Source organism: Canis lupus, chromosome 18, assembly GCF_048164855.1.
Source record: "Canis lupus baileyi chromosome 18, mCanLup2.hap1, whole genome shotgun sequence".
NCBI classification, from domain to species: Eukaryota; Metazoa; Chordata; class Mammalia; order Carnivora; family Canidae; genus Canis; species Canis lupus.
Window position 1 is genome coordinate 55,942,845 of NC_132855.1, and position 27,686 is coordinate 55,970,530.

Here is a 27,686-nt window from a genome sequence, read left to right on the forward strand (position 1 = left end):
ACCCTGGCCTGGGCTTACACCCTTCTCTAGGAAAGGGCACCTGCCTTAATTCACACAGAGGCACCATATAGCTTGGTAGAGGCCAAGTCTAAAAGTATCATAAATAGTAGAAAAGTGATGTAGGCGTCACCCAAATTTGGGATCAAGTCTTATCTTGGCCACTGAAGTCATCTTGGGCTCATTACTTAGCCATTCTGAATGTGTATTTCTTCACTCTCATGGGCAGAAAATGAGGTTATAATCCTGTCCTCTTATATTCCAGGGCTACTGTGATGAATAAATAAATAAAGCTTTGGCTGGTTGCCTAGCTCAGGTGCTTGGTATGTGGAGCTGATTGGCCCAGACAAGCCACTGATGTTCTTTACCACAAGTTAGCCTTGCAGGAAGACGGGCTCCCCAGCTTACGGACGGCCCTGCAAGCACAGGACACTGTGTAAGACAGCGATTAGGTCAGGGCTACGATGGCCGAGAAAGCACTACAGGGTGCAGGGCATCAAGAGGTCGTCTTGGAGGGCTCAAGGGACTGGGGCCAGGAGAAGCGTCAGAGTGAGAACGACATCCCCACTTGACGTGGACAGGGGCAGACAGGTTAGAAGACTCCAGATTTTCTGTGCCACGATGTTATTTGGTCCCTTGAAGATTTGTTTGTATGTTTTATTTTGTTGGGGTGGGGATCAGAGCAGCGACTTGATTTCCTTCCTGGGCCTGAAGGCGTTTCAGCCTCGAAGGGCTGGGGCCCTCCAGGCAGGGAAGCAGAACCCAGTGGTAACTTCCAGCCAGGTTCCCCGGGGTCTTGCTTCAGCTGACAGTGCCACTGGGGACAATGGGGTGTGGGCATTGCAATTGCAGGATCAGGCTTTGTGACTGATCCTCCCTCTGCTCCTACCAGCTCACCTCCTCCTGCTTTTGGCCCTGACATTTTAGGGTTTTGGTTGCTGTTCCAACTGCTGCTGGTAGTGACAGGGCTCATGCGCATTTGGCTTGCCTCTTAGAACGCCAACCCTTCGAGCTACTTCCTTCAGGACAGCAAGTACAATATTTCTATCTGTTGTCTCCATCCACTGGGGTGGGGAGCCCTCATGGAGAGCAGTTGTTTGCTGCAGCAAGGGGCCCTACTGTGGCTCCCGGGCTCAGCACTCACCTCTCCACCCAGTTCTTGTAGCTGGGGATGTCCTTGGCATAGAGCAGCTTGTTGGAGGGGGAGTCCTTGCCCAGCCGGTGCTCTGACGTGGAGCAGGAGTCCATGAAGGTCTGGGCCACCACGGAGAGGCAGGCGTCCGTGATGCTGTTCTTGTGGATGTCAAACACAAACTGAGGGTTCTTGATCATGTTAACCCAGAACCGCAGCGGCAGGCTGTGGAGGGAAGAGGCAGGTGGTCAGAGAAGATAGGGCAGGGCTCTGTGGTGTAGTCTGGAGAATTCTCCGGGAAAAGAGAAAAGGCTGGGCACCAACCATCCTTAATCAAAGCCTATGCAGCCAACTTGCCTTCCAGGAAACTGAGGATCAGCAAGGTTGAACCATGGGCTCCGGTGAGGGCTTGATGCCCGGCCTGCACCATGGGACTACCACCTTGCCTGATGGGACCAGGCTTTGGGCTCAGAGGTGGCCAGGACGGGTTCCAGACTATTCCACTGTCTGCCCCCTATGCTGGATACAAGGTACATCTGGTTGGCAAACCTTAAAGAATAACCTGGAATATAGGCTTTGTATCTTATTCTCTGCATCCCACTGTATGACTTGGAAGGAAGCACTTCCTTGCCCCCTGGCTGGTGGTATCAGCTCCATCCTACACAATGAAGGTCCTGGGGCTGAGCCCTTTAGAGTAGCTAACTGATTTCTCCTCTCAGAGCTGGCCTTAGAGACCCACATGACAGGCTGTCAGCTGCCCCTGGTGTTCCCCCTCCGTCTTCCTTGCACTTACCACCTACTGTATACCCCTCGCACTTAGCACCTACTGCATATCTGGAACTATGCTAGCACCTGCGGCTACAGTGTGAATAAGACACAGCCCTCAAGAAGCCTGTGTTCTGGTGGGTTGGGGGGGCATCAGACGCGCCATAGAGTATGTGCTCTGGGATTGATCAGTGCTGGAACCCAAGGATATCCAGGGTCTGATGTGGGGCACGCGGAGATGTCATCCAGGCCACCCCGAGAGGAGGGTCCAAAAAGTCTTCACAGAGGGAAGGACACTTGATGGTCTTGAGTTTTAAAGACTCACAGGTGGGGATCCCTGGGTGGCGCAGCAGTTTAGCGCCTGCCTTTGGCCCAGGGCGTGATCCTGGAGACCCGGGATCGAATCCCACATCGGGCTCCCGGTGCATGGAGCCTGCTTCACCCTCTGCCTGTGTCTCTGCCTCTCTCTCTCTCTCTCTCTGTGACTATCATAAATAAATAAAAATTAAAAAAATAAATAAATAAAAAAAAATAAAAATAAAGACTCACAGGTGTTCCCTAGCTGGAGGAGGCCTGGAGGATGTGTGAGGGGAATCAGCTAAACCAAGACAAACAGAGAAAAAACCATGCAGTGTGGTCTGATAACTGCAAGGCCCTGTCTGTGTTGCCAGAAAGGGTCCTGGGGCATCGGGAGAAACGTGCCCACCTGCCGCCTCGGGCCAGACTGCTGGCTCTCCCACCCTGTGGGTCCATGAAGCCCACTGAGATACAGCTTAGGAAGCAGGGTGGCATTGAGCAAGGGATTGCTTGTTTCCCTCCCTCTGCTCCTACCAGCTCACCTCTTGCCTTTGGCCCTGACATTTTAGGATTTTGGTTGCTGTTCCAACTGCTGGTGGTAGTGACAGGGCTCATGTGCGTTTGGCTTGCCTCTTAGAACGCCAACCCTTCGAGCTACTTCCTTCAGGACAGCAAGTACAATATTTCTATCTGTTGTCTCCACTAGCAGCCAGTACCTCTATATGACAAATGCTAAAATATAGAAAGACCTCTTGTTCAAGACTGCCCATCAATCCACAAGTGTTCTGTTCCCACAGCATGCGCCGTTGGCACTCGGGCGGGCAGTGCCGAGATCTGGCAAGGTCAGGTGGTGCTTGTCTCATCCCGGGAAGTGCAGAACAGGAAATCAAGGGATGACACAGAAAATCGTGACACACAGTGAAAGCCAAGGTCACTGTAGCTGCCCGTGGAGCCCACGACATCTAGGGTCAGAGCTCTGGAGGGAGGACTCCCATGCCTATCCACACCTTCCTGTTTCTGGAAGTCCCACCCAGAAGAGGGACACAGGGAGTCCCTGTCTGCTCCGCCCCCGCTGTCTCTCCCAACACTCCCCCTATTTAAGCCAGTTGTGCTGACAGGCAAATCAAACAGGGAAGCCAGGGCACCTCACCGAGGCTCCTGCCTCTAATGAAATATTAGCATATTATTAACATTAGCGGTGGCACTAATCTCTGGTTGATTGCAGCCACTCAGGCTAAATGAGCAGCAGGTTTATTTCAAAGAGAAAAGGTAGGGGAGTGTAGAGGAAGGGGGGCAGGGGAGTGGGGGGCAAGGTGAGTCACAACTTTGGCCAGGAATAGAGAAGTAATCTTTTCTTTTCTTTTTTTTTTTTTTTTCCACTTAGGGACAAGGAGCTCTAAGTCAGGATGCAGATCTCATAATTCCCGGACCAACTGCTTCTCGCCTGGGCAGCAAGCAGGGTCAGAGGGAGCGTGTCCTTTGGTGCAAGAACTCGGGCCTGGTACTGCTGACTCCAGCACTGCCCTGGAGTTGCTGGTGAGGACAGCGGAGTATTGGGAAGAGCTGGTGCCAGGGGCGTTAGGGAATCCTTGGCGGGGGTCTTCCTCTAGAAGGAGGAATGGGCTGAAAGCAAACGGTTCAGACACCACCTCAGGGGGTCTGCTTTGTAATGGGCTATGAGGGCAGGTAGGGGGGTTTTGGAAATACCACCTCTCCCCAGCCAGAACCAAGAGCCAGGCTGGTCAGAGCATGTCTCGTGTTGTGAAGGCGGCTCACAATCAGACCAGGTGGTAAGTAAGGAAGACTCGCTGGCAGAGAGAAGCAGATTTGGGCAGGCCAGGGACACGGGCCTCGGAACAGCCTGCAGAGTTCCGCTGAAAGGATGGGCATCCTAGCCCGAGGCGGGCACCAGGACACATCGGGCCTGGGAAAAGGCTTCACCCAGCATTCCTGCACTAGATGGGGGATCCAGACTCTGGGAGTCTTACTTCAAAAAGGGTTGCAAGAAGCCCACGGGGGAAGATCTTCTTTCACCCAGAGTTAATGTGGGAGCACACCCAGCCCTTTGGTGCTATGGTCCAAACTTCTCTTCCTGCCCACCTTTCCAATTTCGGCAGAGACAGCACTAATCCTCAGGTGGAAGAGATGAGAAGCCAAAGGAGATGACATGAAATAGGTTTTAGTGCCGCTTCTGACTCCTGCTGTCATCTGTGTTTGGTCTGTGGCTCCGGGCTGGCTGTCGGGGTGCCTGGCTGTGCCCTAGCGCCAGGGCCGTCCCCAAAGCTGGCAGGTGCCAGGCAGCAGGTTTGTGCTGCCTTGGAAGAATGTTCTAGGGAAGAACCACCTGGGACAGGGGCTGTTTAAAAGCTACAGGGAGGCGATTCTGGAATGCATGGCACTAAATATAAGCCAGCCTTGCCTGAGGTAGAGCCCTCACGTAGAGACCACCTGGGCCCTACATCATCATCAATATTTATTGAGCCATGGCGCTGTGCAAGGTTCCACACCAGGCACTGAATACTGATGTCTGACCTTGCCGTCGCAGACAGAAACCCAGAGTACACACAGGAAGGGGAAGGGGCACATGTGTTAAAGGACAGATGGAGGGACCACAGTGGGGGCGGCTGGGATGTCAGGGCTCAAAGGATCCCTCTGTCTCTGAGACAGATGAAGCAGAGACAACTCTGGCTAGGATGGCATCGGATCCTGCCCATCCTTGTAGCGTGACTCTGCAGAGTTGCTCTGAAGGCCACGTCCCTGGCCTCCCAAAGGGAGTGTGGAAGACATGTCTGGGGGAAAGGGGAGACCATTGCTTCTCTAATAGAACAGAAATACCTTTTGTTGACCTAGATGCCTCGTAGGTCACAGCTGTCCTGGAGAGTCACCATTAGATGCCGACCTCTCGGATCAGCTGCCCACGTGCACCCTCTACCATCGCACCAGCCTCCCTGTCCGAACAGCGACCTGCCTGTCCATCACCCACGTGCCTGGGGCCCAGCCTGACGCTGCCTGCACACTCGGCGTCAGGCACGCGGGGCCGGGCGGACCTGGACGCGACAGGGACCTGGTGGCAACGCTCAGCATGTTAATTTTTGCTCACTCGGTTAGGTCAATATTTCTTAACTGGTTGGCTGATAGAAAAGAAGGAGGCTTGGGTAGAGGGAAGTGAGGGAGGAAGGGAGCACGGAGGTGGGAGAGGGTGGGGAGGCTGGGTGACGGAGCCCGCTCCGAGGGGTCCCCGCGGAGGAAGTGGGGGGCCCCGGCCCCGCTCACCAGTTGCTCTTCCAGGTGTGGCGGACGTGCGGGTCGTGGATGCCGTGCTTGTCCGCTTGCTCGTCCAGGAAGTCGAACATGTACTTGATGGCCAGGGGCAGGGCCGAGCCCCGGTGCGCCGTGCTGAAGATGGTCTCAAAGAGGTCATCCACAAACTTCTGCAGCGTGCCCTGCGGGCCGAGGGCAACCAGCTCAGCCCCAGCTCCGCCCAGGGAGCTCCGCGCCGAGGCCAGGCCGAGGCCCAGGACGGGTTTCAGGAGCCCGGAGAGGGGAAGGGAGGCCAGCGCGCAGCCCGGGCCCCGGGGGAACCGGGTGGGTGCAGGCGCCGGCCGTCCCCCACCGTCTTCATCTGTTTCCCTAAACCTCCCCAGCGCGTGCAAAAATAGACGGAGCGCCAGTGACTGGACCTACGTAAGCCTTGCTCTGCCAGCAACACAGTTTGGTTTGACGCCCTTGGGTGGTGTTATTTTAGCACCTTTCACAAATGCTAATGAACAGCTCCCTCGGTCAGAGCAGACAAGCACGATCTGCGGGTTTTGCTTAGCATTCTGGCTAAGGAACAGGTACTCACTTGGCTCTGCAGGGAGCAGGCGGGGGCCAGCCCCACAGCAGAAAGACAGCCGCAGGCACACTGTGTCCCCAGGATTGGAGGTAGCGCCTGGAAAGCCACTGCTGGGGGCCCAGTTGCCCCTCGCTAGAGATTGAATATGATGCCCTAGAGAGGGGGTCATCCTTTCGTGGGGGCACGGCAGAGAGCGTGAACAGATGTACCTCATGTCTCTATATTTGAGAACGGGTACGGAGAAGGGCGGGGACAAAGCCTCAGACTACATGCCAACCGTGATGCCCGGGTGGGGTTTGCCTGGCGCACCGGGTCGAGAAGGATTCTGAGGTTCTGACGAAGAGTGCCGGCGCTGGGTGGCTAACAGGGGGGTCCTGGCACAAACGTCAGGTACCTGCCGGCTCTGATGAAGTTCCTCCCCATACCCCACACCTGCCCCGGCCCTGCCTGAGGTCCCCTACCTTAGTGGCCAGTAGACGCGTCAGATAGATTTCAGACACCATCTTGCTCCCCCGGTCACCCTCCTTCTGGTCCCCATGCTCGTGGTTCTTCACCAGGTGCCACATCTTGACTCCGCTCTCCAGGTCGGGGGTGATCATGGGTGTGCGTGAGCGGAGACTGTCGGGACTGCCCGTGTACCGGATCATGTTCTCTGCCAATGCAGTGACCCCGCCTGGGTGAGGCCTGTAGTTACCCAACACGCCGGCCCCCCACCCTTCCAGCCATGGCCACGGCTGTGTGATCCTTCCTACAGCGTGCGGGTGCTATTGACTGTGTGTCTTTGCAAGCAACGGTTCCCTGAAACTGGGATGCTTTGCCTGCCACCTCCAGGAAGCTCTCCGTGCCACTGAGATCCCTCGCCCTCCTGGACTTGCATCTCTCCAGCCCTAAATTATTCAATTTCTAAAAATATAAGCCTGTCCCTTGTTAGTGTGTTCCTTGAAAGAGTTCTGAGGTGATGGTTCAGGATGTGTTCTGGGTAGACTGTTAAGGAGTGGGTAGCCCGTTCCCTTCATGACTGTGCACCGGCTGAGCCACGGCCCTGTCACCTGCTTCCCCCGATCCTCCCGTCCGGCCTGGGCCAGCCCTTCCCACTTGCTGGCTGATATGCGGGAAGTGGTGGAAAGAGTGTGGTGCAGAAAAGGCGAAGGCCCTACTGTGTGCAGGTGCCACCGTATTTCTTCTACTTATTTCCCACACTGATTCTGTGAAGTCAGTAACTTTTTCATTTGCTGTTTTGCTGGCAGGACCAGGTCTTGCAGCCGTCAGGCAGCTGGCCCCAAAGCACACAGGTGGAAGCGGAGTAGGGCTGCCCCGGGGCTCCCAGCCCACTTCCAGTACCTTCTCCCCCTCCCCCATACCACGGAGCCAGAGACCTGGGTCTGCACCTTCCCTCAACTGCCTCGTGACAGTGTGACCTTTACCCATCACTTAGAGTCTCTGCATCTGAGTTATAATTTGCTAATCTGCATAATAGGGGGAAATAATAATTATTTAATTCACTGATTGTTATGAACAGGATGTGTGATAATGAATATCACAAAAGTGAAAGCATCACGTAGAGTGTAAGCTGCTCCTGAAGGTTAGATTTCCTTCTTGTTTGTCAAGGATGAAAGTCCTCAATTCCTGCGCAGAGTTCCAGATGTGGAGACCCCTCCCCACTCGGGCTCTCCCCAGAGACAGTCAGCCCCCCTGACTCCCGCCCAGGGGTCTGCTGCCTTTCAGCAGGGCTGCCCTCGTGATAGTCGCCTCCGCAAGCTCGGGCATTCTCTCCTCCCCAGGCCGACCGGGAGAACTCACCATATTTACTTGCCGAGGTCCTGGAGACTGTGGAGTTGTTCACTGCATTATAGGCTGTCACCTGCTTGGACACTAAGGCCACCACAGAACCATCTGGCACCTGCAAGGAGAAGGCTTCTCAGAGCCTGGGTACAGAAAGTCTGTCACCCCAGGAGATAAGCTGGACCTCAGGGGCAGTCAGTGCCTCACAGAAGATGGGGGGACTTTGGAGGTGGTCAGCTGTGCTTTGAAAAAAACAAGACAGACCCGACCTCTGAGTAGCATCTTATGCTGTGGCTCCTTCTTGGAGCAACTGTGGCAAGAACTTCTCACTCAGCAGCACCCTCCATCCTGATGATTCCCTGAGAGGGCACCTGGACTATGCCCCAGGGATCATCCAACAAAGGGCCTTTTCTTGGGGATTTGCCCACACCCTGCAGGAGGCACGCATGTTAGTGTCCTATCTCAAAGAGGTCAAGGTTTCCTGGCTGGGGGATGTCAGATTTCCCTGGGTGGCCAAGGGAGTCAGAAGTGCTGGGGGAGAGGTGGGTGCACAGCGTGGTGTCCAGCCTCTCTGGGTGAGAGAGGTCTGAGCTTTGGAGGCCACCGCAGCTGAGCGAGCCCCACCCCTCCTGCACAGTCACCCCACCTGGTAATGGGCCAGCGTGTTCAGTCTCTTCCAGTCATTCTCAATTTTGGTGGTAATGTCTTCATCCTGCAGGATCATCCTGGCCCCACTTCCTTGTCGCCATTCTGTAGGGAGAGCAGTCGCGTCTGAGAGAGGCCCTTGAGCCCCTCCTACAGGGATCCCAGGGGCCCGGGGTGGGCAGCTGCATTGTGCCATGTGGAGCATGCATCCCTGGATAGACCCTCCCTGGGGAGGGGTGAGAAGCTCTCTGTGCAGAAGGGCCCTGAGTTCTAGCTCTGGTCTCATCCCACCAAACTCAGGGACACAAGACGGGTAACATCAGCTATCCTCCCCTGCCCGCCTGCCGCCGTGAGTGGCCACATCTGTGAGCAGGTGCTGAGTAAGTACTGGCTGAATGAACAAGGCAGGCCGAGGCACTTAAGAAAGCGCTGAGCAGATGCCAGGCGGCATCGTCACCACCACGGGCTCCTTTGCTTGATTGCAAGGTCTTGGAGCTAACGAGACCCAGGCTGCAGGTTCAGTCTCTGTGCACCCTGGTCCTGTTCCTGGGGTGTGTCCTGCACCCAAAAGCCAGCAGGTTAGTCACCCTTGGCAGGGAAGCTGGGTGAATGTGTGTACAGAGCCCAGCAAAACCCGTTCCTGTGCCCAGGAACAGCGCCATCCCCACAGAGGCCATGTGAATAGCAGCATCTTGGTGATCCATTCAGCACCTGATTATTTGACACTATAGGTATACGTTTCTATGCATTCTCCCCCTGGGCCCAAATAACAACGGCTCTTGGGTGGATACCACATGGGGAAGCAGGAGACTGTTTCTCATCAACCAAATTGCCGTCACCACCCGTGGTACAAATCACATGGAGATGCAGAAGCACACGCTCCAGTCCTGAAATGTACGCACATGGAAACCCAGGTGCGTGCCAGGCATGCGCACCCACACACGCACATATGTTCACATGCACACACCAGAAAAGAAAAACAGCCTTTTAAATTCAAATGCATTCCCATGTGTTCCAGCCAGGAAGCCAGGAATCTGTCTTCCAGGCGGTCACAGCCCGCTCAGCGCCACACAGACACCAATACTTCTGAGCTGTGCAAGAGCCCTGGGACTCACAGAGCACAGCTGGGTCCTGGCAGGAGTCACCCGACATTCTTGCCTGACCCCAGGGTGTATTTTCCTATGACCTCCAGGAACTCGATTCAGAATCGACCCCTACCCACGCTGTTCTTTCTTGCTAAGGCTGAGCTTGGGTCTCCAGCTGACCACGTCACCGGCACAGAGAGTGGGGACCCCTCCCTGCTTGGTGCCCTCGGCATGGCCGGTGCTATTGATGGAAAACAGGCCCAGGAGGGGAGCTGCCTGCCCTTAGGAGCAGCAGAGAGGCTCGTAATGCCCCAGTCCCTGCTCCAGTTCCTGGGCTCGCCTGCTGCCTGGCTTAAAGCCTCATGTAGTGTGGGGCATCTCAGGAATGTGAATATGAGGGTACCACACATGCTCACTGGAGCTGAGGGGCCTCAGTGGGTCCACGGAGACCGCCGACCATTCAGTCCTGCGGATGGCAGGCTGGGAGTTGATCACACCGATCTGGGCCTTGGGGAGGGTAGGGTGAGACGCTGACAGGGAGATGCCCCATGGAGGCACCTAGTTGGCAATGCTTCACTTGTTGTGGTTTTTGCTTTTGCTTTTCATTTTATGGACACATGTGTTTCTGAGTGGCAGGGGCAAAGAGGTCACTCAGCTGATATGCTGCATAGTCTGACTCGTGGTAGAGGCCAGTCTGTGGTCAAGGAATAAGGCAGTGGCATGCTTTAACCCAGCCCCACAGCAGGCCTTACCAGACCAGGCCTCTGGGGTCTCCCCGGCTTGCCTGGTGGATGGCACCAGGGCCATTAAGTCAGAGGCTGTGTTGGGGGTGGGGGGAAGTACAGGGACAACTTGGGGGCCCAGCAGACAGGGGGGGCTGGAGGAAAAGCAGGGGAAGAGCTCTGGGTATTAGGTCCACTGGCTGGACTTAAGAGAGAAGGAAGTCTCCTCCACCCATGTGCCTGTGGGCTTGCCAGGCCTAGACGGGAACCAGCTCTTCTGGTTTAGCAGCTACACTGGCACCACTTGCTGTTGGAGTTGTAGCACAACTCAGTTCAGTGGGATCTGAACAAGCCACACAGCCTGGTGGACTGAGCAATGACAGCTGGTGACTGATTCTGGAGCCCGATGCAAGGCTTCCCTGTTGCAAAACGCCCCTGAAATTGTGCAGTGCACAGCCTGCGCGGCTGTACTCAGCAGCCTCGGTTCTGAGTCATGTCCAATAATTATGTAAGCAGATGAAAATCAGTCTGTTTCTATGTCCCCAACTGTAAAAAGTAGGGCAGAGTATGGCCATGCTTCCCCCCAGGGCAGTCAAGGAATGATGGCTTGTCCTTGGGAGTACAAAAATTTGATGCTGCTAGATGCCTACCAGCAGTGCTGGTCCAGCACCAGGAACACAGTAAGTACTCGAGGAGTGTTTATTAAAGGGATAGTGAACACGTGAATGAAGGAAGGAAGGAGAAGGATGGGTGAGTGAGCGATGGTGGCCTATTTCCAGGCAGTACAGGAGAATTTTCTGCCCGTGTGCTGGTGCTCACCATGGGCAGGCAGAGAGCTGCAGTTGGAGGTGCACGGTGAACAATTCCGTGAGCAACCCGGGCCAACGGCTGGTCTGAACTCCTCAGAAAGGAGGCACAGCCGGTGCCAGAAGGAAAGTTGTCTTAAATTATCATCACCAATCCTTCCAAATTCATGACCAGGAAATTAAAGAAACAGATTGGGAAGGCAGACACAGGGGTCCTTCTCCCCAGGCCACTGCTTCTTCTGGTAACCAGCTGAGTTCTCTTCCCCGGGCACTAACTGAGCACCTTCTCTGGGCAGGGACCCTGGGCCAGGTCACCTGGATACACTGGATACAGTGACGTTAAGAGGGGCCCCAGTGCTCCGGGTGTTCTCCAGACAGGACACGGCTCGGGTGGGGTACTAGCAGGCAGCAGGGGGTGGGGGAGAGCAACCATGGTCATTTAGCAATTATCCCCAAACATTAGGAATACTCCCCCAAGTACCAATGTGAGGACAGTGAGTTGGAGTCAAGGAGGAGAACCCTCAGCCCTGTTTTTAGATCTCTTGAGCCTGTTGGGTTCATTGTCTCTCATACAGAAAAATTGGGTTTGATTTTTCCCCTGAAATCTAAGAAAGGTAAAAAAAGTGACATTCTCCATCCTGTCCTGACATTCGCCAAACCAGTCCTGATGGATGCAAGCCCAAAGAGGTGGGAGCCAGGTGCTGGCAGCTGCATCCCTGAGGTCTGTAGGAAGAAGCAAGGCCATGGGAAGTTTGCTGAGCCGACCCAGGATGGAGGGGCAGGGGCGGACTGCAGCAGGAAGGCACGAGATTCCCTGGCGCCCAGTAATTTAGGTGGGCTGACATGGAAACTCACTCTTCTCTGCCAAGGTCCTCAGTTTTACCTGTTGGCCTGGACACCCTTCTGCTTCTGCGCCACGCTTTCCTTCCTTTCCTGAAACCCCTCACCCAGACCAGCCGTGGCCTCTATTCTCCTTGAACTCACCAGGAATGTCTCAAGAATGCTCTTGCTCTGCTTCGTGACCTTGTCTCGACAGGGGCCTGAGCCCAGGGGCTCTGCTGCGTCCTGCCGGGACCAGGAAAGGATGAGGTGGAAGGCCAAAGCATCTGGCTTCCCCTTATCCCGGGAGCCATCCACCCTTCACATGTCATCGCTGGCTTCTGGAAATCTCAACCCTGCCTGGCAGTGAGGAACCCAAGAGCAGGTTGGGGTGGCTGAAGGTCAGGCGGGCCTGCCACCTTCACCTCCCAAGGACAGCGGCCTGGTGCCCCTGGCAGTGTGTGTGGCTGCGGGCAGTGTGTGCTCAGCCTCCTGGGGCTGAGCAAGGGCGTGTCTCATGTTGCACTCTGTGTGCTGCTGCATATTCAACATACGCTTAGTTTTCATGTCAGTAATGAAAATCAATAGGACCAAGCCTCCCAATCCCAAATTCAGCACCCACTTCACCACACAGGCTCCTTCTGTCTTGCCTATAAAGACAGCACTAAAAATATATCTCTTTTGTGTCCACACCTTGCTATGTATGCACAAGGTGACCCCATTAGAACAGCTGAGGGGTGATGTGACAGCTGGGCCCATGGCCAGCATCCTCCCGGTGGATGCCCGCCTCCAGACAACTCCGCCTGCCCTTGGGCCATGGAGAGAGACGAGACTACCTCCAGGCACCAAATGATGGGGGATGCTGAGCTCAGGGACGGCCCCCGAACCCTGAGAAAAGGCGCACTCTGGATCAGGACATCCAGGGAGAGGCATCTCTTGCAGCCACCGTACAGAAAATCCGAATCCAGAGAATCTCAGAGTCCCACTGCACACTCACTCAGTCCAACGCCGCCTGCCCAGCACCCGCTGTGGGCCAGACCCTGTGCTGGGAGGGCATCACAGCTCATGAAAGCTAAGCCCTGGTTCCTGAAGGGCTCCCGGAGTGGAAGGCGGGAGGGAGCCTGAAGAATCAGGGGCCCAGGATCGGGGTTGGGTGGAGGGAAGAAGGAGGAGAGCCTTGGGGGGAGGGCCAAGGGGCAAAGGCAGCAGGCGCTCTGGTCCAGAGGTGCTACTTATGTGACGCTTTGGGGGATCCGTGAATGTGTGTCAGTGTGGGAGTCGGCAGAAAGGCTGGAGAGGCACGTGCAAGTCAGAAGTGCGTCAGGAAAGACCTGGCAAGCCTGGTTAAGGCATCTGGGGGTGAGCTGTGGGCCGGGGAGATGAGGCGTATGAGAAGGGGGGAGCTCATGGAGGTCACGAGGTGGGGGAGCCCCGCCAAGGATGACTGCTTTCGGCCAAAGAATGGGGACTGGAGTGCAGATGTGGGGGGTGTTCAGGAGGTAGACCACACAGTGCTTGGAAATTGTCTGGGAAGTGGAGATGGGAGCATCATGGTATGTCCCCCAAGTTTTGAGAAGGTGGTGGGGGGAATAGCAGGAAGCTAGGCCAGAGAGGTGGGAGGGCTTCATCTGCGGGACAACCATGGAAGGAGACCCTGGCCCCAAGCACATCCCTGGCCTGGTTCTTGGAGGGTCCCCTACCTCCCAGCAGGTGCTAGGCTGACGGGCGCCTCCTCCCTGGAGCATAAGCCTGCAAGAGCTTTGGCCCTTGTGGTGTTAGTATGCAGGCGTGTGCACGTGCACACGTCCACACTCACGCACACACACACACACACACATAGATGTATGCACACACATATTCATGCATGCCCTTCATTTCACCGTTGGGTGGGGACTCACAGTTTGCAACTCCCCTCCCACCTTCCATTCTTTCTATCAGTACCTCTCCTTGGACCCATCACAGAAAACTGGATGGGCAAGGGAGGACGGATATGACCCCCAGACTGATCCGTGCTGGCTGAGCCAACCCTCCTAGCCCACGAGGGACCTTGACAGCAGATGCCTGTTCTCCTGCCCCAGGCCACCGGGCCCCCCTCTGGGGTGCTGAGAGCAGGCTGTCACCAGGAGCACTTGGCAAACCTGCACGGGCTCTGCTCTACCCCCAAGGACGGGATCCTGAGCCGAGGGCTGGAGGCAGAGACAAGAGTACTGCTGGACACCTGTCGACAGGTAAGCCCCAAGCAGACCCCTGGCAGGGAGCCCAGGCACCCTCAACACCCAGCCACTCCCCAGTGCTGGGGACATGTATCACAGAAGAACGGGGAGTGGCCGTGACAGGATCAGAGCGTCACTGCAAATGAGGTTGGAAGATTGACCCAGGACCGGGAAGGGGGTACCATCTAAATCCCTTTTGTTTAAAAAACAATTTATTGTGAGAGCAAGTTCTAAAATATAAAATAACTGAACTATGAGACGTGGCGCTTCCGAGAAGAAGGTCCCAGGTGGAAGTGTGTTGTCTGCACGTGAGAGGCTAAGTCCATATAAACTGTAAAGTGTGCGGCTCTGGCTAGATGTTGCTATTTGGTGCAAGTCTGCAGGGCTGCAGGCAAAAGAAGGCTGTGCTCTGCGACTCGATTAAGGAGACATGAGCTGGAGCTTAATGGACATTCTTGAGTCTGCAATGCAGAGGCTCTGGGGTCCTCCCAGCGGGGCTCTGGTGCGCAGTGTCAAAGAAGAGCGAAGGCAGGTGGTGGGCACCGGGGAGGGGGAAGGTGACCCTGGGGTTCCCATGCACGGCACCAAGAGGTTGCCGCTAGCTCTGACCTCCCTCTCACAGCTCCTGCCTCCCGCCCCGTGCCCCACTCCAGGCTCCAGGCACAAAGGACAGACACACTCACAACCCAATTTGTTATGCTTCCACCTTCCAGGGAGTGAGGGAGGTGAAAGAAGAAAGAAAGGAAAAAAAAAATCCCATTATCTTTATCTGTCCTTGCCATCATCAGGTGCAGCGGAAAATGCAAACTGGGGAGACGGCTGCTGTGAACTCTTTGTATTTCCCTCGGAAGATAGTGTATCTTTTTATTGCATGCAGGAATTACTGATTTGAAAAACACATATATATCCTTTCAGCATGACTTGAACCCTGAGCAGCAGGACAGAGCGGGTGGTGGAGTTCCAGGGGCTACTGGGAGAGCATCCACATTAAACTGGAGGACTCTCGACAGGTCAAAGCCCAAGGGGACACTGTCTGGGGAGGACATGGGTGCTATCCCCGCCTTCCTGCTGCGTGGCCGGGGCCCAGGCACTGCCTCTCTGAGCGGCAGATGCTGCTGTGCAGGGGACCAGACCGGCACTGGTGATTTCTTCTGTGCTGAGACAGAGTCCCATGGCTCAGAGGGAGGGGTGTCCTGCCTTCTGTTGCTGTGCAAAGAAATGAGGGAACCTGCCCTGCTCACACCGGTACCCCCATGCCCGGCACAGAGTGTGCCCCGAGGTCAGCTCTTCCGATACATGGATTGAAGAGTCTAGTGCTTGGAGATGGGGTACCTAGATCCGGTACCTGCGGGTGGGAAGGGACATAACTGGGGTAAAGACAGCCTCGTGTATCAGAGTGGGGTATCGCCACCACCGTGCTTCGGGAGCTTCCGACGCCTTCCTGTCCCCGCACAGCCCCCAGCCCCTGCCCCAGGGTGTCTTTCCTTCCCTAGATTCCAACAGGCTGAGATGAAAGCAGGCCTTGCTGGTTCACAGGCTCCTGTGCTGGTTAGTTTTATGTGTCACTAAGGCTATGCCTTGGCATCCGGCTGTGTGGTCAGACAATATTCCGGAAGTTTCTGTAAGGTGCTTTTTAGCAATCAACACTTAGATCAGTGGACTTTGAGCGAAGTGAGTTGCCCTCCGATGAGCTGAAGGCCTGGAGAGAAGAGGAGACTGACCTCCCCTGAGCAGGACAGAACTTTGCCGGCAGAAAGCCTGTGGACGTGACCTGCCACACCGGCTCTCACCTGGGCCTCCAGCCCGGCAGACTCCCTTGTGGATTTGGGACTTGCCGGCCGCCCCTGCCAGAGACCGAATGTTTGTGTCCCACCAAAATGTTCACATCGAAGTCCTAACCGCCAGTGTGATGGGACGTGGACGTGGGGTCTCTGTGAGACAAAAGGTTGTGAAGGGGGAGCCCTGGTGAATGGAATTAGAGGCTATAAAAGGGACCCCAGAGAGCCCCGTTGTTCTTTGTGCCGAGTGAGGACACAAGGAGGCACCACCCCTGAACCAGGAAGCAATCTTCACCAGACACCAAAACGGCCAGCATCTCGATCTGGGACTTCCCAGACGCCAGAATTGTGCGAAAGAAATTGCTGTTGTGTACAAGCCGCGCAGCCGATGGTGTCAGGCTAGGGCAGCCCAAGGGCACTAACCCTCCATGATCACGTGAGCAAGTCCTGGCAATAACTCTCTCTCTCTGCATGTTCTATTGGCTGTTTCTCTGGAGAACCCCGACTGATACATTCCCCAACTTGGTTGCTTGATGCCTGGTGACAGGGTGGATGGAGGAAGTGGAGAGAACTTCAGTCCAAGGAGCAATGAGTGCAAGTGTCTGCCATGAGGGGGCCAGGCCAGGCCAGGGGCCACGGTGAGGATGAAAGGCAGGAGGAGATGTTTGGGGCTGGATTTACTTAGGATAGTTATGGGGGGCGGGGCGGGGGTCTAAATTGTCTTTGATCCCTTCTGAGCTGTTCTGCGACAAGCGCCCTTTCCTTGCGGGGGGCTGGCATCAGGACGGGGGAGGCAGCCTTTGCCCCATGCCCTCAGCTGTGGGCGAGGAGGAACGAAGGGAGGATGCCTGGCTAGCTTGCCTCTGTCCAAGGCGTGTGGCCGAGTCCTCTATGCACCTCTGTGCTTTGTGCAATGTCCCTTCGGCATAGACTAATTTTTGATAATAATCGCACCTTACATTTGTCAATTGCTTTTAGACTTTTAAAGCACTATCACCTACATGATGGGAAAAACTTGCCTTGCCTCTTTCTCCCCTCGGGGGCCATGAGGCTGAGTTGAATCATGTGGAAAAAGCATTCGGGTCTCTAAGGAGGCCTCATTTCCTTGTTACGCAATCTGGCTTTGGTAGAAAGAAGGCCGGAGCTTTCGGGGCAGCTCCAAGCTCTGCATCTAATAGAAAAAAGGGCATTCCTTGGTAGAGCACCCAGCACAGGGGGCCTTTGTGAGGAGTGGGGCATAACACTCCTTCCCCAGTAAGGTGGGGCCCTGAGGCTCCATCTGCCTGGGGTCCCCGCTTCTTTGGCTTCCTCCCTGCTGTCGGAGGCTTCGTTCCCCCTGCCCCGGTTGTCTCTGGGTCCTCCCTGGCAGCACCTCTGATGGGACAGGTGGCCCCTTTGGTCTCTTGGGCAGCCGCAGTGGGCAGCGCGTCACAGGACACCCAGCCCCTGCTGGGAGGCCGGCCGCCTGTCCCTGGCCCCAGCAGCCTGGAGAGCGTGCAGCCCCACTTGGGCCCCATGGCTCGTTGCTCGGGGGATGGCAGGAAGTCCTGCAGCTGCTCCGAGACTGCTGCTTCCACTGCAGATGGCTTCCCGCTATGGCCGTAGGATGCTTTCCATCTTTGCATTCATGATCTGCTTTGCTGGGCTTGCACACCTAGACCTTTTAAGGCAGCCGGTTTTCTAAAGCTAAGAAGCAGCCCCTTCCCCTTCCAAGTTCAGGATGCGCAGATTCGGGGCGGGGCGGGGAGGGCAATCCTGAGCAGCACATACTGGCTGCGAAATCAAGCACGTGTAGAGAATGTGGCCCTAAATCTGCTTCTAGAGGGCACCCCTTTAGCTGAGGGTTGAGAGGACACTGAAGAACATTGGCTCCCACCCATCCTGAAACCATGAAGTGTTTGAACCACCACAGGACCGAGTTTTTGCACCTGAATGCCTCCTCTTCCTTCCAAGGGATGAGAACTCATCTGCCTCTTTCTGGCAAGGAAGAGGAGGCATTCAGGTGCAAAAACTCGGTCTGGATGCTTCAGGTGGAGGCTTATGCAGCCACCTGTGGCTCTCCCTCCTGAGGAGTCACCCCAGTTCCCAGCAAGTGAAGCAGCAATCCGATCTGCACATGCACACAGGGGCGCTTCCTGGGTTCTAGCACCATCTCCAAACTCACCTCCCTGCATGAAGGTTTTTATAGCAGCTCCTCCTCTTGGCCTCACTATGCCAGGATTATCCTCCCACCCACTGGGCAGATAAGGACACCAAGAAGCTAAGGTGCACCGACATGGGTCCTGCACTTCGACAGAAGGGATGGTGGGTGCTGCCTGACTCCCCCACCCTCCATGAACTTAACTGTCACCGGGAGACCCATTACGGAAAAACCCACTTAATCGTTTGGGGGCAGGGAACATGGGAGTCTTCCTTCCTGGTAGCTGTTTTCCTTCCCACTGGTTCTGTAACAGGTGCCTTCCCTATGTCAGTCTCTGGAATCTTCTTGGTGGCAGAGTCACCTGCATGCAGGTGCAAACGTCACTCTGCTCCAGGTGCCTGGTGCTCTGGGACACATAGGTGACATGCTGGCTCACACAGCACCGCCACCAACTCTCACATATGCGTCCTTCTTGTCCTGGAAGCAGCACGCGCAGAGCCACCTCCCAGGTGAAGGGGAGCAGGTGCTTGCCCAGTCTCTCTCCTTGGGTGCCTATGCCTCGGACACGGCCCGTCGGGAGCCAAACAAGGGGACGTGGTGTTAAATGAAGCAGAGAGAGTTGAGGTGGGTTACAGGGCTTCTTGACCCCGAGGCTGCTGGCATCAGAATTTGGGGAGGAGGGCAGGTGCCACTCGAGAGGGGACGAAGGTCCCCTTTGGATGTTACAAATAGGGTAGATGCCCATCTGTCTTGGATGGCCTAGCTGCAGGCAGCTTAGAGACCAGATGGATGGGTGAGGGGCCCCTGGAGTCCTCCCACTTCTACGTTGCTCCAGACACAAGCACATCCGCGTCAGCACCTTCCCCTCCATGCCCGGGATCAACGAACAGGCACAAACCTGCTCCTGACCAATGTCATCCCCATGATCAGTAATAACAGCGGCCAAGGCTAACGGAGTGTGTGCCACGGGCCAGGTGCTGCGCCCAGAGGCTTTCACACGCACCCTCTCACTTCATTCTTACAACACGGTGCGGTGCGCACTGTTATTTATCTCTGCCATAGAGGTAAAGAAACTAAGGCACAGAAAGGGGCAGTAACTTGACCAAGGTCGCACAGCAGGGACTTAGCATGGTCAGGACTCCAATCCAGGCGCATCTCTCTGCCATGATGCCCATCTGCCTCTCCTCAGCCCTGGCCCCTCTGGAGCTCGGGGCGCCCCACTAGGATTTCCCCAGGATGCTATCTCATAAACACTCAGGCCAACCCTCACTGGGTCTCAGTACAGCTGGCCCTATGTGGCGAGCCCTTGTTTATGTAGGCTACGTGATCTATTCGTGGAACATTCAAATAAAATGTCATCCTGCTCCCCAGCAGGCTGTCATCTCTCATTTTCCCCCTCTTCTTTCTCTCCATCCTCCATCACTGACCCAGATCTCCTGCCTTAGGTAGTCAGCAAAAATGGCACGCACAGAACAGAGGGGAGGGGAAGGGCCCAGGGGCTAAGGATGGTGGCGGTGGGGCCTCCGACCACATAGACTGAGCCTGAATCCACTTCACTGCAGATAGGACACCCCTGGGCTACTCCAAGGACCCCTGAGGTAGCGGTGCTGCCAGCAGACGGCAGTGCCCTCTCTGCCTATTGCTTGCTGAGCACCCATGGAGGCAGGCTCCCTGGGTTCCTGGGGCTGAGCATGCCCGTTCCCTGCACCCAGGTGCCTCTGGACCACGGAGGGTGCTTCTGACCAGCCCTAGGGTAGCCCCGGGTGGGCAGACCTACTCACCCAGGTCCATATCTGCAGCCTTGGGCCGGTGCGAGCAGGGCACATTCTTAAAGATGGCATCCAGAATCTTCTCCTTGACCTGAGTAATGGTGTCACAGTTAAGGATCTTCACTGGGACCTCAGGGCTGTTGGCGTTGTCTGGGTTGACACAGCTCAAGACCTGGAGGAGGAGGGAGGAGGCGTGTGGGGGAGGGCAGCAGGAAGCGCTGGGTCCCTGGTGCATCCTGGACACCACCGCCTGGACACTGCCCTTGCACGCACACTCCCCTCCCTGATCTCTCGCTGCACCCCCACCACCTCCGATTGCATGCCTGCAGACGCAGATGACAGCTTCCTCGCCCACCGCCTCCTGCTCCATGTGGTGGCAATCAGAACTCTGGCCCCTGGACGCCTGCCTTTCATTAGCTGCCAGACTGCTGAGAGCTCAAATGGGAACATGCTTCTTCCATTAAGAAGAAGGAAAAAAACCTCCTAAATCTATAAAACCAAACTCTTACCCTCAAAATGTCCTAAGTGGAAAACAATGGTGGTAGGAACTCTGGACCAAGGGTCCCTTCTAAAGCTTTCCTGGGCCCTCACTGTCCGACGCTTAGTGGCCAAGCACAGCCTGCTGCTTCGTGCTGTCCTGGCCGCCCCTGCTGTCCTGTGCTCTGGGCTCAGCCTCCCCCAGGAAGCAGCACAGCCTTTTCTGGGCATCCTCCCCCTAGAGACCCTGAGGTGGCCCTAGGAGAACCCCATGGGATGCTCCAGGGCATCTGGAAAAGCGGTGGCTGTACTGAGACACAGGGTTCCCCGGCCACTGGCCAAATGACGGCTCCACCCAGAACGTTCCTTCCCCACTCCCATTTCTGTGCCCCTTGCTTAGTTTCTGAGCAAACTGCCAGATGTTTTTCTTTGTTGTTGTTTTTTTCCTGCTAGCTCAGTGCTTCTCAAGTTTAATGTGAACAGGATCACTCATGGGTTTTGTTAGAATATAGATTCTGACTCAGGAAGTCTGGGTTGGGGCCCGAGATTCTGCGGTGTAGCAGGTAAGCATCCAGCATCTAGCACCTGGCAGCCTCCTGGGTGAGCACCCAGCACTAGCAGGCTCCTGAGTGAGCATCTAGTACCTACCTAGGAGGCTCCTGGGTGAGCACCCAGCACTAGCAGGCTCCCGGTGATGCTAATAGGCACTCCCAGCAGCAGGGCCCTGGAACGTGCAAGCCCAAGTTCTAGTGTCAAGCCAATCAATCACTCAACACCTCTGAGGGGCCCCTAGCTACAAAGTGATGTGTCCCTGAGCCTCTCAGCACCTGTCCCTTGTGGTGCCCCTCCGGCCTGGGACAGGGATAGCATCGGTTGGCCCAAATTGTCCAGAGCTCCTCTGGCTTTCTCTCTTTTTCTTTTCCTCCTCACCAGCCAGGGGCTCTTCCCCTTCTGCCTGTTGGGGGTTCCCTTTCTCAGGCCTCAGGTGGCCTCACATCTCCCTGCAGCCCTTTCTTCCCAGGGGAGAACACTTGCAATTTCTTTCTCCTCTCCTCAGGATGTCTCTTCCCTCAGTGCCCCGCCTGATGGCTGTGCTCCCCTGACCCATTCCAAGTTCCTTACACGGGAGGTAAGACCCATCATCCAGGGCAGCCTAGCCTCTGGGGTAAAGGATGCTGCGATCTGGGGACAGAGCATTATTACAGCTCATTGTGCCAGATTCAGTCCCGGGGAAGGAACTGAGGATGGGAAAGGACAGCGTCGGGGGGAGGCCAGGCAGGAGGCATTTCGGTGGTAGCTCACTAAAAATCTATTCGGCGGCAACTGGAGGGTATTATGCTGAGTGAAATAAGTCAATTGGAGAAGGAAAAACATTATATGGTCTCATTCATTTGGGGAATATAAAAAATAGTGAAAGGGAATAAAGGGGAAAGGAGAGAAAATGAGTGGGAAATATCAGTGAGGGAGACAGAACATGAGAGACTCCTAACTCTGGGAAACGAACAAGGGGTGGTGGAAGGGGAGGAGGGTGGGGGATGAGGGTGACTGGGTGACGGGCACTGAGGGGTGCACTTGATGGGATGAGCACTGGGTGTTATGCTTTATGTTGGCAAATTGAACTCCAATAAAAAAAAATCTATTCGGGGCTCTATTTTGGGGAAGATCCCCCCCTTTCTCATTTTAATCAGAGCCTCTAACTCTCTCCTCCAGAGTAAAACGTGACTGCAGGGAAGCAAGGGCCCCAGTCACACACGCTGCTCCTCTGAAGCCTCCTCGGGGAGCCCATTCCAGCATGTCTGTCTGGATGCCCACTGGGACCCCCTGCCCTGGCCCATTGACATGGGGGGAAGGTGCCTCAGGGCCACATCATTCCCAGCCAGGAGGGACCACCTCCCTGTCGTCCGTGGGGTCTGGGATTGGCCCTGGGTTCACTGCAGGATAGGGATAGCATCGGTTGGCCCAAATTGTCCAGAGCTCCTCTGGCTTTCTCTCTTTTTCTTTTCCTCCTCACCAGCCAGGGGCTGGTCAGCCCCACTCTCCTCTGTCCCGGCCCGGCCTGTGCATGTCACATCTCCCCAGAAGTGCATTTTGTAAATTAATGAGTTAAGTTTTTAGAGAGGGAGAGGATCTTAAGCAGGCTCCATGCCCAGTGCGGAGCTCCTCATGGGGCTTGAGCTCTCGACCCTGAGATCATGACCTGAGCTGAAATCAAGACTTGGATGCTTAACTGATTGAGCTCCCCAGGCACCCCTCCCCATTAGTGCATTTAAATTCCACCTAGTTTTCTGTCCCCATCCCCCTACCACCCTGCACCCCTGCCCCAGCCTCGTCCTGGGTGCCCCCCATGCTTCACCCCCAGCACTTATCTGTTATCTTATTTTCTACCTCCTTCTTTTCACACCTTCTCCCCTCTCCTAGCAGAGGCCTGGTGGGAAGTCACACCTTCATCCAAGAGAACCCAAGTGTGACAGCCAGCGGCAGGAAGGAGGGGGCAGGGCCTAGGTGAGCAGTAGTGAGCACTTACTCTGGGCTCCCTGCCTCGCACGCCTTGCCCCATTCCGTCCTCTGGACAACTTTGGGAGATATGCACTATTATTAGCCCTGTGTAGGTCAGTCCTGGTGTTATCCTCCTTTTTTCCTTTTTTTTTTTTTTTTTTTTCAGATGAAGAAACCCCAATTCAGAGATGGAAGGACCTGCCCCAAATCACCCAGCCTGTCAGAAGCAGAGTCGGGACTCCAATCCAGACCTCTTGCTCCTACCTGCTGAGTGTGGCTGCTTCCTAGGGTGACAGTGGCCATCAGAAGAGGGGGTTGAACTGGGACACAGGGAATCCCCACATTCCCTGACAAAGGTGTAACCACGAGGCCAATCTGGACTCACACCCTCGGGTCTTGGGTGTATGTGAACTCAGATCGGTGTGCCGAGGTAGGCTTCCGAACCCTGAGGAACTCTTTCTGGCTGCTTCCCTTCGGGCGCCCACCTGCTCTGTGTGGAAGTGTCACTCCCCACCCCGGGAGAGCCGACAAGGCACTCATTCCGTGGAATCAGCCCGCCAGCTGCTCCCCATGATCAGCACACTGGCCTGCAAGCACACTAAAGTGAGCTATTAGTCCCCCCCAACCAGGTGAGGGAGTCTGGGGACGGGCCTATGTGGGACACCTGGCTGGGCCTGGGCAGGCGGCTCTTCAGCATTTCAGCCTTCCCTCTGCTGGGGGGTGGGGCTGCCCGGGGCCAGAGCCCCATTACAGGGGGCATGGGGCAAAGCTGTGAGGCTGGTTTACCAGGGTTTTGTAGTCGATCTGCTGGCGGATGAGCTTGTCCTCACTCAGAGAGTAGCGGGCCTCCCCGGTGATGGCGTCGATGGGCCCCTTCTCCATCTGCTGCTTGATGGCACAGAAGAGCGAGAACAGGGGCTCCCCGGCGCACTCCTGGGCACAGAGGAGAACCGTGCTGGGCGGGCGCTGGGCCAGCCTCCTGGAGCCCGCTTCCCCCAAGGGCTGCTTTCCACTCCTCTGCTCCAACTCTCTCCTGCTCCTCTTTCTGCTCTGTTGTCAACCCCCGCCCCCGTCAGACGTGCATCTGTCTGGGCCCTCTGGACCACCGTCTTCTCCTCACCAGCCCTGCCTCCTGTCCCCGCTCCCTTCCTTCTCCCCACCCCGCTCCACTGCCTCCCCTGCGGCCCAGCAGGAGACACAGGTCAGTCCCCGGTGGCTGTGTGGCTGCGAAGTCCTTACAAAGCAAGGTAATAATTGGAAGTTGAGCAGCTCTCCCACCTCCCAGGCACACAGGAGGCTTATCTGCTGCCACACGCAGCTGTGGTACCTGCCTGGGACACTTACCAGCCCCAGGAGGAGGCCAGGAGGGCAGAAAGCTGGGAACTAAGGGATGAATCCTTATGAGCTTACAAGGGGACTCTGGCCTTGGGGCTCGGCTCCCCCTTGGGGCTCGGCTCCCCCTGGCCTGGGAGAAAGTGGGCTGTGGAACAGGGCATTGTCTCTCATGCCAGGGCGGACAGGGCAGGGGGTCGAGGCGGATGGGCTCTGTCTCCTGTGATGGTCAGGAGTCTGTCCCCCTGGTGATAGTGATGGCAATGGGGGGGACTGCATTTCTTCATGGGGTTCTATGAGCCAGGCTTTGGGGACTGTGGGCTTCGGGGTGTGCAGGGAAGTAGGGCAGGTTGGCAGGGGCTGGGGGGTAGGTAACTTGCAGGGCCAGAGATACCCCCACATCCCATCATACCTTGAGGAACTTGTAGAGCAGGAAAGTGAACCAGTTGGTCAACATCTTCTCAGCCACCGACTCAGTTCTGTCCCAGCAAGAAAAAATGACAGAAGCGGCTGGTCAGAGCCCGAGGACCAGGAAGCAGGGAAATAACTGCATTGATTTTGCTGCTTCTGGCTTTCGGGCCACATCCTGAGATCCAAGAATACTTGAATTCTGTGGAGCCTAGACACCCCATGATGACGAGACAAGCTTTGCCTATGAAGCCAGGAGACGACACTCTGGAGTCAGGTGGGAATGCGCTAGAGCAGCTCCGTCCATCGGCATTTTCTGCACTGATGATGAGAGCTCTCACTGCTGGCCAGTGGGGTAGCCACCAGCCCTAGGGGCCTAATGAGCACTCGAAATGTGGCTAGTGTGCAGCTGAATTTTACATTTTCTTCCCCTTTAATTAATTTACATTTGAACAGGCACATGGGGCTCCTAGTGACTTGGATGGGACAGCTTTAGGGAGCTTTATAGTTCCTATTGGGGGGGGGGCGGTGAAAAAAGGAAACTGAAAAAAACCTGGGGAGATTGCAATTGGGCAGGGGACAGAAAAGAAGGTGGCGGGAGTCTCCAGCAGGTGCCAGGCAATGACCCACAGCACTGGGTCAGGCGACAAAGGCCAGATAGATTAGACTGACCCCATCACCTGAAGTGAAAGACTCCAAGAGCTGACACGAACTAAAGCTGTATACCTAGCTCATCCCAACTGATGCCAAAATTATCCTATTTCCACATCCTTTGGAACCCTGGAACCCTGTTGGTGTTTCATTTGCAAAAGACTGGAAGTGCCGTCTTGGGTCTTGCATCGTTTGTTAGACTGCGACCCAAGCCCACTTATCCTTTTACCTTGGAAGGGAAGCCACTGCAGCAGTGTTATGGCCAAAAGACACTTTTGGTTGCATCCACTTAGAGAAAACAAACAGCATTCAGGCTTGTGCTAAGCGTGTGGCCAGCTCCAGAGAGAGCAACCGGCCCATCCAGGTATGTTTGGATGGACTCGAAAGTTGCAGTTGGCGGAAGACATGAAGAGCTACAATCCCGAGGCAGCTGGGCAGCTGCCAGCACAAGGGGAAGCCAGGAGGAGAAGAGAAGGAAGGCCGTGGAAATGAGGGGGCCAGCCCGGGGCAAGGGGGAGAAAGGGAGACGGAGGAGGGCAGAAGGAGAGAGAGCATCTGGGAGAGCCCTGCTGGAAAACAAGAGGCGGAGACGCACAGACTCAGAGCGAGGCCACGCCGGGAAATTGTCGGTGGGAGCTCTGGCAGGCAGCGGCAACCCTAGAATTACGCCGGTGGGTGGCTGCGTGGTGAAAGTAAAACAAAAATCAAAATGATCTACCTTGCTGTTTCCAAAGCTGTCTGATTGCTCCGATAGGTAGCAACCTTTTGCAGCTGTGCAGGCGAATGCCCGCTGCACCAGGAAAAAGCCTGAGGTAAACACTTGTGGAAGCCAAGTCTAGCCCCTGGACCAAGCGGGAGGCGCTGCCTCAGACCCAGACGTCGAGGGCGGAAGGCAGAGGACAGGCAGACGGGATGGCCGGCCGTGGGAGATTTCCCACTTTGTCCGCTCGAAGGCTGAAGACGCAGCGGACACAGCCTAGATGAGACACAGCGTTCCCGCAGGTAGGAGGCAAGTGTGAATGGCAGCGTGGCTGGGGTCACAGAGTCTCTGTTTCCTACAAAGCCGAAGCCCCAGGATAGGGCTCTGTCGCCACATGTGGCCCCTGAGGTCTGCACAGCGCCGAGGAGGATGCGGCGTGGGACGGAGCCCCGCGGAGCCCCCGGCAGGTGCAGGGCGGTGGCAGGGGCCGCCGCCCCGCTCTCCTTCACACACCGGCTGGCCCAGGGCTCCTCACACCCTCCCGTGCCCGCGATCACCACGGTCTCTTGTGAGCATGCAGATTCCGCCCCGGGGGTGTGGGTCGGGGCCTGGGATCCTGCATTCCCTGCAGCCTCCCGGGCGCTTCCTTGCTGCTGGTCCCGGACGGCGGGGAGAGCCGCCAGGGGCTCGGGTTCCCAATCTTGAGGTGGTGAGGAGGGTCCCCAGGCAGGCAGAGGCCCGGGGTATCTCTCCTAATTCACGTTCTGATTTAGATAAGGCCAGGGGATGGGAGAAAGGCCCCCGGAGAGTCCCTGAGACAAGCGTTGCAGCAGAAAGGGTCACGATCAGAGCAGCATAGGGATAGAGAGAGAAGACAAGGATGTCCGGGAGCGGATGGGCGTGGTGGACGGGTCCTTCCAGGAGGGCGACCGGGTGCACCCTGGCCTCTGGGCGAGTCGGCGCCTACCCTTGGGCACTTGGCTGCTCCTTCTGGAGCTCTGCCCCGGTCTCCCCAGAAGGCACAAGAGCCAGGCCGAGTGGGCTGGGCTGGGCGGGGGCTCTCTGACCTGGCCCCTGCCACCCCTCGGGCCCGCCCTCACCTCCTGAGCAGCAGCTTGGGGTGGTTCTTGCTCTCCAGGTTCTTGTCAATGAGGTCGGCCAGCAGCTGCTTCAGCACGTCGGTGGCGTACTCCAGCTTGCTCTGCAGCACGGTCATGATGAGCGAGGCCACGTTGCCGCGGTCGCGCATGGAGAAGCTGCGCTGGGACTCCAGGGTGCGGATGAAGGACAGCAGGAACACTTTGTTGTTGATGAGCTGGGCAAAGAGCTTCAGGCCTTTCTCCACGCGCTCCTGCCGGTAGCCGGGAACCTGCAGAGGAGGAGCCCCCGGGGGTCGTGACTGCCGGGGACAGGAGCGGGGACCCTGCCACCCCAGTCCCCGCCGCCGCTCGGGCCGCAGCCCCCCAGCCAATGCCATCAAGCCCTGGTCCGGCGGTGGGCACCGTGCTAGCTTATTCTCCTGACCCCGTGGCGGCCCACACTGCCTCTGCTTTGGAGCTGAGTCGGGGGAGGCACAGAGACAACGGCACCCTTTGTCATGGCAGTGCTGGGGTCCTCACCCACTTCGGAGCCTGAGCTCTTCCCTGACGGTAGCACAGAGCCAGTGAGGGGCCCCCACGCCACAGCAGGTGAGCATCACAGACAGCCCCCCGGGGCGGCCTCCAGGAGGCCGGGGCTGCAGCAGGTGACCCCAGTGGCCAGGGATCACCACACCTGAGCCTGCAGCTGCCCTGATGCTGACCCTTCTCCGGCCACCTGGGTCCCGTTGACAGACCCG

At 56.5% G+C, this 27,686-nt stretch overlaps 1 protein-coding gene across 3 annotated transcripts in view; it reads right to left on the minus strand.

Annotated features, from left to right (window-relative positions):
* The window catches only part of PLXNA4 (plexin A4), a 420,895-nt gene that overhangs the window by 8,485 nt on the left and 384,724 nt on the right, over positions 1-27,686 (minus strand). For 2 of the 3 annotated variants that reach the window (XM_072784612.1, XM_072784610.1), the window contains exons 22-30: positions 26,950-27,218; positions 24,503-24,569; positions 23,545-23,691; positions 19,798-19,957; positions 8,455-8,558; positions 7,827-7,926; positions 6,488-6,699; positions 5,465-5,634; positions 1,142-1,354 (exon numbers count right to left, since the gene is read on the minus strand). In XM_072784612.1, coding sequence (XP_072640713.1) covers positions 1,142-1,354; positions 5,465-5,634; positions 6,488-6,699; positions 7,827-7,926; positions 8,455-8,558; positions 19,798-19,957; positions 23,545-23,691; positions 24,503-24,569; positions 26,950-27,218 — 1,442 coding nt within the window. The remainder of the gene's footprint in view (positions 1-1,141; positions 1,355-5,464; positions 5,635-6,487; positions 6,700-7,826; positions 7,927-8,454; positions 8,559-19,797; positions 19,958-23,544; positions 23,692-24,502; positions 24,570-26,949; positions 27,219-27,686) is intronic. The other variant, XM_072784611.1, reaches the window with a different exon arrangement.